The sequence below is a fragment of the Leucopleurus acutus genome (assembly GCF_964270905.1).
Source record: "Leucopleurus acutus genome assembly, chromosome: 10".
In the NCBI taxonomy this organism is placed as follows: domain Eukaryota; kingdom Metazoa; phylum Chordata; class Mammalia; order Artiodactyla; family Delphinidae; genus Leucopleurus; species Leucopleurus acutus.
The window spans coordinates 5,003,919-5,017,130 of NC_139153.1; the positions used below are offsets into that span (position 1 = coordinate 5,003,919).

The 13,212-nt window shown below is 41.6% G+C and overlaps 1 protein-coding gene across 7 annotated transcripts in view; it reads left to right on the forward strand.

Moving 5' to 3' along the window:
* Positions 1-12,635, forward strand: part of TMCC1 (transmembrane and coiled-coil domain family 1) — a 220,758-nt gene extending 208,123 nt beyond the window's left edge. For 4 of the 7 annotated variants that reach the window (XM_082847639.1, XM_082847643.1, XM_082847644.1 and 1 more), the window contains 2 exons: positions 6,073-6,208; positions 8,619-12,635. In XM_082847639.1, the coding sequence (XP_082703765.1) occupies positions 6,073-6,208; positions 8,619-8,933 (451 nt within the window). In that variant the 3' untranslated portion in view covers positions 8,934-12,635. The other 3 variants (XM_082847640.1, XM_082847642.1, XM_082847641.1) reach the window with 3 other exon arrangements.
* The last annotated feature ends 577 nt before the right edge of the window (positions 12,636-13,212 follow it).

Here is a 13,212-nt window from a genome sequence, read left to right on the forward strand (position 1 = left end):
CAAGGAAATCTAGTTGATGAAAGAAACCCACTGTGAAACAGACGAAATAAATGAGACATTATACTGCCAGAGAACAACAGAATGATACCTTCCAAGTGCTAGGGAAGAATAACTACATGTAGGCTGCTCTGCCCACCTGATTCATTATTCAAGGAAGAGGATAAAATCAAGACACTTTCAGACTCATGTAGATAAAAATTACCTCTTATAAAACCTTGCTGAAAGAAATACTACAGGATATATTTCAAGAAGAAAAAACATGAACTCACACCATTGGTGAAAGAAATCAATAAAGTGTGTTGGTAAATCTAATTAAGGTGGGGACTTAAAATTATATATATTGAAAATTCTTAATGTCTACATCAATTTGGATCTAAAATTCTGGAAGAGAATATAGGATTCAAGGGTTGCATTTCAAAGGAATGTTAAAGTGTTAAAAGTTTGGGAGAAAAAACATTTCTTATACCCTAATCTGCCTGTCACTTGCCACCTGGAAAGTTTCTGTTCACTTTATTCCTGTCCCCTTAAATTGATGGGTGCTCACAAGAGCATGAGGATAAATAAAACACAAATGCAAATGCGATTTTGCTTTTCAATTAGAGGTTTATGTATGAAATTCCTGAGCCCTAGGCAAAAATTACAAAATAGGCTGACTTATTCTTTCTTCTTCTCACCTGACCTTTTATGATATACAACAAAATGTATATCACCCTAGCAAGGACAGTTACCAGGCTTAGGGGCTGAGATACTCTCTAGCAGCAAACTCTAAGCTCTGAGTGGCCTTGCCCTTACCTCCTGCCTTTTGTGTCTTCACCCATGATGAAGACAAGTGTAACAGAAGACAGGCTTATCTTTACAAATAACATAAGGCAAGAGAGATGAGTTGAAAGAATCCAGTCAGCAGCCTGAGTTCAAAAATGATACTGACAGGGCTTCCCTGGTGGCACAGTGGTTGAGAGTCCGCCTGCCGATGCAGGGGACGTGGGTTCGTGCCCTGGTCTGGGAGGATCCCACGTGCCGCGGAGCGGCTGGACCCGTGAGCCATGGCCGCTGAGCCTGCGCGACCGGAGCCTGTGCTCCGCAACGGGAGAGGCCACAACAGTGAGAGGCCCGCGTACCGCAAAAAAAAAAAAAAAAAATGATACTGACAGATGCGTGTGCGGTCAGGACTTTAGGGATTAGTTGTGTGGAAATCCATAGGGAACTATCTCCTATTGCTGAATGCAGGTATCACAGGTAATGTAGATGAGAGAGGGGGCTTGAGGTGAGAGTTACGAGTCGCTAGGTTTTAGTTCAGTTTTAGATGGATAGCTGTATCTATCTAGCAGTGAAAACAACTGCCTTAGGAAAAACCATACCCTGCCACTAGAGGTGTTCACAGAGAGATTGCTTGTCAGGGATGTTGTAGAAATAGTTCCTTGATGGCAAGAGATTTAAGTAGGCTTTTTCTCATCCCTAGAATTTAAGATTCTTTATAGTCAGGGAACTTATTTTTATCTTTCAAACAATACTTTAACTGTTTGTGGTGTATTTCTCTTTGTAACCTACTGATTTTAACAACTCTAAAGGGGAAGGGGGAGGTATGTGAAATAGTGATCATCTTAGAGACATGTAAAACAGGGTGTGAGATATTGGATTTATTTTGTAGTTAGCACAGTGACGTGGACTGCCGATGAGCCTAAGATGAGACTAAGGCCATGAGTCAGTCACCACAGGAAATATTTGGTTAGTTGAAAAGGTTTTCAAATTGCCCATGAATTCCTTTCAGGGAGCACGTACTCACGCGATGCCTTCTTCATTATGCAGTAGAAACATTTTCGAAAGGGCCAGTATGTTCTTAGTAGACTGTGAAGATGGAAAGGAGAGAGACATTTTTTAACACCTCCTGTGTACTCAAATGCATATACAAGGTAGAAATTATTACCCTCAGTTTATAGATGAAGGAACTTGCTATGCAACTTTGAGAGGTAGAACCAGGAATCAAACCCAAGTGCTCCTGGCTATAACACCTATAATCATTTTTTCCCAATGTTTATTATAAAATTTTCAAACACACTGCAGACTTGAAAAAAATTGTACAGTGAACATCCATACACCCACCTCTTAGATTCTACATTTTACAATATTGTCTTATTGTATATCTTTCCATCTGTCCATCCTTTAGCTGTTGTATTTTTTGATGCATTTCAAAGTAAACTACAGGCATCCATAATTTTTCTTAACAGCTTTATTGAGATACGCAAGTCAGTTGTTTTAGTATATTCATAGATATATGCAACCATCACCATAATCTATTTAGGACATTTTCATCAGTCTCCAATCTTCTCAGTCCTGCCCCAGCCCCTGGCAACCATTAATCTTTCTGTCTCTATAGATTTGCCTATTTTGAATATTTCGTATACATGGAATCATACATTTTTCAGGTCTTTCTTACTGGCATGCTTCACTTAACATAGTATTTTCAAGGCTCATCCATATTGTAGCATGTGTCATTACTTCGTTTCTTTTTCTTTCCAAGTGATGCTGCATTGTATGAATAGACCACACTTTATATATCCACTCGCCAGTTGATAGTTGTTTCCACTTTGGGGCCATTATAAATAATGCTCCTATGAACATTTGTGTACAAATTTTGAGTGGAAATAAGTCTTCATTTCTCTTTGGTGTATACCTGGAGTGGGATTTCTGAAGCATATGGTAACTCTATGTTTAACTCTTTGAGGAGCTGCCAAATTTGTTTTCCAGAACAGTTGCACCAGCAGTATACCAGGGTTCGAAATCTCCACGTCCTCACCGACACTTGTTATTATCTTCTTTCTTATTTTAGGTCCATAATCTTTTTTTTACACTCCTCCTCCCATTGACTCCACCTTGACATAAAGCTTCAAACCATCGCATCAGTGTAGTACTGTCCAGGCCCCTTTGTGGCTATGTGATTTGGATCAGCTTTAGACCTGACTCACATTTCTTACTGATGAAGGGAATTAGTTTATCTGGGCTTCTTGAATTGTTTCAAAGTGGCATCATAGCACAGAGGTTAAGAACTTTGGCTTTAAAGTCAAACCAACCTGGATCCAAATCTTTGCTCCCCTGCTTAATTTCTGTGTGCCCTTGGGCAAGTCTCTTTACCTCTCTGAGCTACAGCTTCCTCATCTGTAAAGTGAAGATAATACCTACTCCCTTCTTGGGGTTGTGGAAGTTAATTTACATAGTAGGCACTGAATAAATGGTAGCTGCTGCTATTACTTTTTAATTTGTTCTAATGGTATTTGTGAGCCATGTTTAATATCAAATAAGATTCTCCAACATTCCTGAAAGGCCTGAAAGACTATACAATTTGTGGGCTAAGGGGTTGAGGTGGTAGCCTATGGAACACATGCCAAAGATGTCATCTGGGTCTGCTTTCATCAGCATGCAGGCTGGTTGCCACTACCACCAGGCTCCCCTCCCTGCCACCCCACATCAATCCTTAGCTTAGGACAGTTCTTTGCTGCCAGGCCCAGCCCTTCCCTTAAATCCCAAGGGACTGACACAATGGAACACCACTTTTAAAAAGTGTCTAGCCCCTCTGTGGTGAGGAGAAAGAATAACGAAATCATCGAACACTGAAAACACCACAAACGATGAGCTTAATAGGACAATCACAAAAAGACAATATATTAACATAATCTTGTGGCATTTGTTGAACTTAAAATTTGGTGGAAAATCAACTCCAGAGGTGGCATCTGTTTCTGAGCATGCCCAGGGTCACAGATAAAGTGAAAAAAAAAAGGCAGAGTCACAGAGAATCCGCCCTAGTTACGGACAAAAAGTGGAAACCTTTCTGATCAATTGTTCAGTCACTTTAGTGACAGTTTCAGTGGGAAAGAAAGCAGCACAAAGATTCTTATCAAGGACACAGGAGAACTAAATAGGATTCAGTAACATAGTAAAAAGGGTCAGCTGCACCTTTTTTTTAAATCCTTGTTTCATAGAGAAGGAATGGAGTTTAGGATATAAATGAATATAATTATTCATTATACAATTATTAGAAGGGAGAATGTTGGTGATGCCACCACATAAAAATTACCTTGAACAGAGAACTTGCATGTATTCCTTAAAAGTTTGTGTACTATACATGTGGTTAAAAACAAGAGGAAAAGGGAGGGTAGTTTTAAATGTTTGAGTTTGTTCTGACATTTTTATTTTTTTAATACGAAGTCTGCTGAGACTCACATGCTAGTGTTAGGTATGTGCTTGCCTGGGCAGCACTCAGCGGTAGCATCTGCGGGGCATTGGTTCCGGGACACACATTCCCCCTACTCCACCCCCATGGATACCAAAATCTACAGATGCTCAAGTCCCTTATATAACCTATACACGTCCTCCCACATACTTTAAATCACCTCTAGAGTACATATAATACCTAATACAATGGAAATGCTATGTAAATATTTGCTGGCGCACAGCAGACTCAAGTTTTGCATTTTGGAACTTGGTGGAATTTTTTTTTTCTAAATATTTTCATTCCGAGGTTGGTGGAACCTGCAGGATGTGGAACCCCAACTGTATATATTCTCCTGTTTGGATGAGCCCTCTGTCTGACTGAGACGCTTCCATTCTAGTAGCCCTAAGCTAGACCTGTTTTTATTCTTCCCTTTCTAGGCTTCTTAGTGTGTAGTCGTCAACCTTTCTTCTACCTACTTAGCTCCTTTTTTGGTTCCTTGAACTCCACCCCAAGCTTCACCACTAGCAGACAACCCAGTTTCTTAAAACACCGTGTTCATCATGTCACCACACCGCACTCCACCCAGGCCCAGCAGTGTACTTTGGGCCCTTGTACTGTCTATTCCAGAATCTCCACTCCCCTACCTACCTTTTACGGGCAGATTTCCTTTTTTTTCTCCAACTTAGGTCTACTGTTCCAGTTAGCCTATACATTTCCACCTCCTGTCCTTTACCTGTGTTCTTTTTCCACCCGGAATCTCTGATCTCGTCCTTTAAAACTGTCCCAATCCTACTGGTCCTTAGATGCCCTGCCCAGGTCCCATCTTTATGTAGAATAAACCTTTTCATATGTAGTCCTAAATGCTAGAGGTGCAAGATGAACAAAATGATCCTTCCTCCTGAGTAACCTTATCTCCCTGCATTCTCACAGTTTTTTACTCACCTGCAGCCACACTGTCCCTACTTCTTGTCCCTAAAACCTGCCAAGCTAATTCCCATCTTGAGACCTTTACACTTGCAATTCCTTCTGCTTTAAGATACTCTTCCCCTCACAGCTTCACGGGGCTTATTCATGTCATCACTCAGGTTTCAGCTCTCATTGTTTAGAGCATTGAATGGGGGAGAGGCCTTCCCTGACCATTCCAGCTTCGTCAGCCGCTGGGCGCTCTGCCATATGCCCATACTCATCTTTCCTGGTTTACTTATCCATGCCTGCGGTCATCTTGGTTTTCTTGCCTTCCACCCCGACTGCAGAACGTAAACTGAGGGCAGGCGTTCTGTCTTGCTTATTACCACAGTGTCCGCAGCACTTTGAACATACCGGGCACACAGAAGGCTCTCAGTAAATATCTGTTGACACTGTCACAGACACTGTGCTTGGCTATAGTGATGATGGGCTCTGAATAATGAACATACAGGTGAGTGACCTGCCGGGTGTTGGAATAAGCTACTGGTGATTGCCAGAAGGTCAGTTTCCATTTATGTGCTGTTTATCTTCTGATAAGACCTGCTTAATGTTGCTGTAGTTTTTGCCTCTCCCATGTACTGCTCAGAGCAGAATAAGAACTGCCTCGTTTATAATGGGTATGCTTAAAGCTAATCAGGGCTGCTTGCCTGACTACAAATACCGTGTGTTGAGAGATGTGGAAGAGCCATGTTGCTGCTATGATATGGCCTTGTGACAAGCTGTCCATTCCAGGCACTAAGAGCTGTACCCACTAGCATGCCCTGTTACCTCAGGCCACTCACTTAATTTCTTTGTGCTTTTATTTTCTTCCTTTGCAGAATGGATTTTGGGGATTGGATGTGAATAATACCAAGAAAAATACAGAATGCATAAAAAATTTAACTTTTCCCCCTTCTTAGATGTGAACGATTAGAAGAACAACTAAATGACCTAACAGAGCTCCACCAGAATGAAATCTTGAACTTGAAGCAGGAATTGGCCAGCATGGAAGAGAAAATTGCATATCAGTCCTATGAACGGGCTCGGGACATTCAGGTTAGCATGAAGGATCAGGTGTAAAAGCAAAAGGCTAACAGAAAGTAGAATGTTGGTTTCCAGGGGCTAAGGCATTAGGGGGATGGGGGGTGGGTTATTGTTTAATGGGTCCAGAGTTTCAATTTTATAAGATGAAAGAGCTATGGAGATAAATGGTGGTGACGGTTGCACAACATTATAAATGTTTAATACCACTGAACTGTACACTTAAAAATAGTTAAGATGGTAAATTTTGTGTTATACGTATTTTACCACAATAAAAAAAGAAAAAAAGGAATGAAGTACTGATACATGCTACAATATGGATCCACCTTGAAACATTATGCTCAGTGAAAGAAGCCAGTCACAAAAGGCCACATAGTGTGTGATTCCATTTATAAGAAATGTCTAGAATAAGCAAATCTGTGGAGAGAGAAAGTAGGTTAGTGGTTGCCAGAAACTAAGGGAAGGGGGAAGGGAGTGATAGGTAAAAGGTAGGGGTTTATTTTGGGGATGATGAAAATGTTCTGGAATTTAATAGTAGTGATGGTTGCATAACACTGTGAATTTACTAAATGCTTCTGAATTAAACACTTTAAGATGATTAAAGTGGTAAATTTTACGTGTATTTTATTTTACCACAATAAAAAAAATGTTTAGGGGAAAAAAGGATGGAGAGGGTAGAATATTGAGAAGCTTATACCAACTGTAATACGCCTGCTCTTCAGATGAGGTGCATTTCTCAAAAGTGTATGCCATTTGGAGGTGGTATGCTTGCTTGCGTTCTTAGGAAATGTTTCTTAGGATCACAGTTGTCTCAGTACGTGGAAAAGCACATGTGTTACGTCTGTTCGTTGCTGCTTCAGGAGCTGCTGTGACACGTCTCAGGGCCATCTTACCTATCTTCTTCTATGGTAAAGGGGGCTTTTGTGCTAGCTGCCAAATCCAAACCTTTTACAGGTGCATTGCCAGGCAGTTTACAAGAATAACACATGAGGCAATAATGTTTAAGGCTAATACTCCTCTAGTTTAATCTCTGGGAAAATACGATATTTAACTTTTACTCATCCCATTTGGGAGATATTTCTAAGAAAACAGTTGGTGGTTTCATATGAAAGCATCTTGAAATAAACTAGTCTTAGAGAAGGGAACTGGTCCGGGAAACTTTTATTACAAAGAATCAAGGGAATGTCTAGATCATTTGCCCAGATGCCATCTTCTCCATGCCCTGGAATTCTGCTTACGTTTTAGTTTTTTCCCCCAAGGTCATTCTGGGCTGGAATGTATCTGTTGTATGTCCATTCTCTAGCTTAGCTTCAGTCTGAAGTTGCCTAGCCTTCACCTCAAATCCCAGGAAACCAGGGCCCACTGAAACCAAGATCAGAAAAACCCAGGGCTCCCACCACTGCTGAGCTTTGGAGGGTATCTGACCATTGCTAAGGAAATAGGTTCTGTCCTCTGAGTGTTATGGTAAATTTTATATAAACTCATGGGTCAAGATTATGGCCTTGAGAGGAGCAGATCACCTGAAATGTTTGGTCAAGTGTTTGGGCATAGTTTCTGTCCTCTTCACAGAGATCAACTCTTCTTAAGAAGACAGAGCAGGGAGCCCTTTCCCCTGATGTCAGGGAGTTATTTAACTTGAAAAACACCAGGTAGTGTGTACAGGGATGTCCAAAGAATGTTCACCTCTCCATTGTTATAGTGGGAAAGTTGGAAATAACCTATGTCTCTCCAGTAGGGAACTGGCTGAATAAACTGTGACATATCCAAGCTATAAATGCTAGGTAGCCGTTAAAAAGAACTAGGTGGGCCTCTACGCGTTGACACAGAGAGATCTCCAGGACCCGCTGTCAAGTGAAAAAAGCAAGCTGTGGATCAGTCCTAGGGTATGGTACTATTTTCATTAAGGCAGACAATTTTTAAATAATTCCACGCATATCCCTAGGGACATATGTGTATAGACTTAAACACGGGTGAAAGGATGAACACACACCAAATTGACAGAGTTATGTCAAGGGCAGGGACTGGAACTGAGGAAAATACCAAGAGAGACTGCCTTTGTGTCCTATTTGAAATGTTTTTATGTTGAACAATTATGTGTGTCCTGTGCAACTTAATAATTTTTAAATGGAAGAAAAGAGAAACAAAATCATATATTTGAGATCTTGTTATTAAAATATTCAAGACCAAATCTAATTGTGGCAACTGCTTCCTGTGAGCTGTCCCACAGGAATGCGATGGAAGGCAGTTTAGGTGTATAATAGTTACTTGAATTGTGAGTTATGCATTTGGCCTCTCACATTCAAGACTCTAGCATATTTTAAATCATTGGCGTGGCTCAAGATGCATCTGGCCTGCCCAAGGGGCATGTCAGCTATTCAGAGTACTTGTGAGCAGAAAGCTTAACTCTTCCCTGTCTGGCCCACAGGAGGCCCTGGAGGCGTGCCAGACCCGCATCTCCAAGATGGAGTTGCAGCAGCAGCAGCAGCAGGTGGTACAGCTGGAAGGGCTGGAGAATGCCACTGCCCGGAACCTTCTGGGCAAACTCATCAATATCCTCCTGGCGGTCATGGCAGTCCTTCTGGTCTTTGTCTCCACGGTAGCCAACTGCGTGGTTCCCCTCATGAAGACTCGCAACAGGACGTTCAGCACTTTATTCCTTGTGGTTTTCATTGCCTTTCTCTGGAAGCACTGGGATGCCCTCTTCAGCTACGTGGAACGGTTCTTTTCCTCCTCCAGATGATGCTGGCACAAGAAGGCAGTGCTCCCCTACCCTCTGGCGAGTGCATGCGGCGAAGAATTAGACAGCAACTTACCTACTCTGAAGTTTTCTACAACAACAAAAGAGTTGAGTGAATCTGTTTACATTTAGAATAATGTTTTTTTCTTCAAAAGACGCAATTGCAATAGTATTTTTTAGATTTTATCCAAGAAGTTTTTTGGGCAAAAATCTTGGATCATTTTTATGTAGCATGATTTTCCTTGGGATGCAGATCTTAAACAGTCCTTTAACATGAACCAACAATCTGGAGCACACTGAAGGGCATTCTAAATTGTGGCTTGAAGGACTGCACTAAAATCCACTAAAAAGATGCGAAAACCTGATTAGGGAAACCAGTTAAACCTAACACCCTGCCTTGTCTGGGCTCACCACCTCTCCCCCTCCCAGACTAACTTTACTGTGAAGTCCTACCACATTCCATGTCTGAATTTCTGGATTCAGGGTGGATTTTCCTTGTCCGTGGAAGAACACATGGATCTCCCTGGCTTTCTCACCCAAGTTGGCCACTCATGGTAACCCTGGAAGTATGATCACTTTTCAACCTGGTCCCTTAACCTTTGCTAGGATACACAAGTGAGAGCATCATGCCCCAAAGGATCACTGCACAGTCCTACTACAGTATTTTGAAGTACCCCTCTAAATACTTAACTTTAAGCAAATCCCATGGCCGCACTTTTAAGGTTTTTTTAAATATGTGTATAGTCACCAATTTAAAAAACAAAAAATCTGAACAGCATACTTGAAGAATGTAATACTCAAACTCTCAGTGCTTCCTTATGGTTTCTAATAGGATTTTTTATTATTGTTATTATTATTATTGGGTTTTTTTGGAAAGGGTTGGGAGGGTCTTTTATTTTTTCCTTTGAAATAAAGAAGTGATGTTTTTAAATGAAGAAATGTGTGGATATTTAAGTGTGCTGCTCCCTCTTGTCTTGAAACAATTTGAGTAAAGGAACACTTGCTGTAAATGCCACCCTCTGACACCCTTGTTTTGAGACCCAGCTTAAACTCCATCCTCTGGCTGCTGCTACTGCTTTTTGGTGTCCTGCCACCCCACACCACCACTTTATGGGCTTGGCTTGGTTGGAGAGGAAAGGGGTGCGCAGGGAGAGGGGGAGGCTGTTTCCACAAGCCAGCATGATAGGGTAGAGATTTTTTTTGCCCCAACAATATGTTTACCCAGTGACTTTGGGCTGGGATTATCTGTAGGAAAAATTGAGACTGTACTATGAGAGTCATAAATAATTCCTTGTGTTTTCTTAGTTCATTTTTTAACACCCCCTAATTACTGAAACCAAAGTGATGTGGAATCTTCTGTCTGCATTTTGGGCCCAGCATCTTTAATTTCGAAGCTTTATTCTGTCTGCCCAAGAGAATCAACTGAAGGTGATTTCTCCCTAAAGAGCAGAAAAGCAAATGTCAGGTTAGAAGGACTCACGTTTGGCGTGTAAAATGTTGTCAGCGTCCTCTTCATCTGAACTGACTTGTTAACATAACTATGCTCAGTGGACCTTTATAGACAGTTTAGAAAAATGGACTGAGCCTTCTTCGCCATCCTATAACCAGTTCTACCATCCTGGCGGAACTTGGGCTTTTAGAGCCTATCTAGAAAGCTTGGCCAACCTTTTCGTATTCATAGTATTGAATCACAAATGCTGTTGCCTCTTGGCCTCTGTTCTGTGCAACCAGGTGATGAGCAACGGGCACATACTTTGCCCTGAACAGAGTAGCAAAGCATGCCCTGCCCATCTCCCCTACACCAGGAAATTCTTCTGGAACTGGGTTAACACTGCCTGTCTGTCTGAGAGGATGGCTTACATGACAGCTCCAGCCTCCTGTGCCTTGGCAGGCTGGCCTTCTCAGAAACAGCATGTTGTTTCCATAATCATTTTCATATTTTAACTCAGGTACCCCAATCTTCACTCCATCCCCCAATGATTGTAGTACATCTGTTAGCTCTGTTGACCTCTCAAAATCAGTGCCCAGAGCAGGCACCACAGGGGTGATTTTTCTTTTAAAAAATAATTGGAACCAATTTATGTTCAGGCCAAAAACAAATTGTTCTCAAGCCTATGTATTTACAATGTTAACTTTGCCTAAAGGTATTGCAGTGACTTTAGGCAGAAGTGCCAAAGGACACCATGACCTTGTCGAACTAGCACAGTTTTTCCTAATTTTGTGCTTTAGTGAGGGAAAGACAGTCCCACAAAGTTATTGGAAAGATGCTCTAGCCACAATCCTCCAGTTTTTCTAAGACAGAACTTCTGAGTCCCGTGAACTGTGTAGAGACTACGAAGTATTGTGGACACTGGAAGTCACTGGCTAGATGGATTGAAATTGTTCCCATTTGCCTTGGGACAGTTTCTGTCAAAGGAAGGTTTTCACCTCTGGAAAGCCCCCTGAGCTCCCAGCCAAACAGGCCCGTGCTGACTGTCCATCCTCCATTCTCAAAATGTCCTCGGAAGGACCTCCAGGCTAGGTCAGGCACGGTAATGGCTTTCTAGATCTCTTGTCCCTTGATTATTCACCAGGCCCAACAGTTGTCTGCATTTAATGCTGTTTGTAACCGTGCACCTATTTTCTTGCCTTCCTTCCACTTTGTGCTGCCTATACCTGTTGCCTTTGAGCTTCTTTGCATTGTGGCTGTTCCTGGGTTCTCTTATCTATTCAAAGCTCTTCTATAACCTCGCTCTAATGGTTTAACAGTTCTGTGGATGGAAACTTGTCACTCTAATGCTTCTTCTCTTTTAAAGACTACAAGCATTCCATTTGAAATGAAGCATTCCTGGATTACTGGTTAGTGCTGGTGTGCGAGGCTGACTATGGTAGCCTGGGTGACTCTGTTCAGGTTGTAGAGTGACTAACATTTACCTTTTTTTATGATAGTTGAACAGCACTTCTGTCTGCTCCAATTTCAGTTCTTTGGAAAGATATTCAGTGCATCCTAGCAAGGAAGGCTTTCTATTCCACTGGCTCCTTAAGAAGCAAAAGTAGGTTAAATTTTACACTTGCCTGACTGGGTGGGGTTTTCTCTCTCCCCTGTACCCCCTCCACCCAATTGAGGTAAAAATCTGATACGAAGAAAAACTCAGATCAAGCCTTCCTTGCTAGCCATGTCGTAACAATGAGCATAATTTTCATGTGGTCTTTGCTGTATTTGGTTTTGTTTCTGATTTCATATTCCTTTGAGGTACAGTCAGATGAAATGCTGAATTCCAAGTGAGCTCCAGTGAGGAGCTGCCTTTCAACCTCAGAAAATGTGCATCCAAAACAAAACCAAATATTATCAAAAAACTGACACAGGTAAAATTATGGTTCCCACCCCCACGTGAAGCTGGGGATTTTGAACGTGGCTCTAAGAGTTAACATTTCTGTCTGTGTGTCGTGTATGCTGGGTGATGCCCTCAGTAGGATTGACTACTAGACTGTAAGTGTGTTTTATCAAAGTGTGTAAGAATAAAAACTCACTTGCACGAATTGAAAAGTACAGAAATGACACTTGTGAACGTGTGAACATTAACACTGTAGTTGATAGATCTTAAGCTGCTAATTGTTGAGAGAGAATTACATTTTTGTTTTGTCTGGTTGCTGCAGATTCTCAGCAGCACTTTTACTGTACATACAAATTGAAATAAAGACCTCAGCTATTAACGAGGTGGTTGGACTCGGGTTTGTTTTGCTCTTTATTTTTGCATATTCAGTTCCGGTGACAAGTTTGTCAGTCTGAAAACTTTCCACTAGTTTCTGCATTAGAAACTTTGTGAGTATGTGAGTGAGTGAGTGAGCGTGTGTGTTTGTGTGTGTGTGTGTGTGTGTGTGTGTGTGTTTAGCCAGTATCTTAAAACTGTAACCAATAGCTGATAGCTGGGTAGCTGTCACCGTCTCCCTGGATTGTATACACTTCACTTCAGACTGGCATTTTGCCACAGTTCCTTTAGGCTGGTCGGTAGGACTGCCTTTTAGTGCTTTGGAGGGAGTTCTTGGGAGGGAGTTCTTGAGAGGCAGTACCCCCCAAATTCAGCATCTGATGCCCACAATGGGTATGATAATCCCTGTCCATTGTTACAAGGCTTTGTTAATAAACCAATGTTATGATGGGAGTGAAAACTTACTTTATAAAACATTTGAGGTTTGAAGTTCTACATTCATGAAAGGGGTTATCTTCTAGCCTAACTCCAACTGTGGTTTTGGTATAGATGTAGTAGTTTCTATTATGGCTTTTCTTTGATGATCTCTGGGA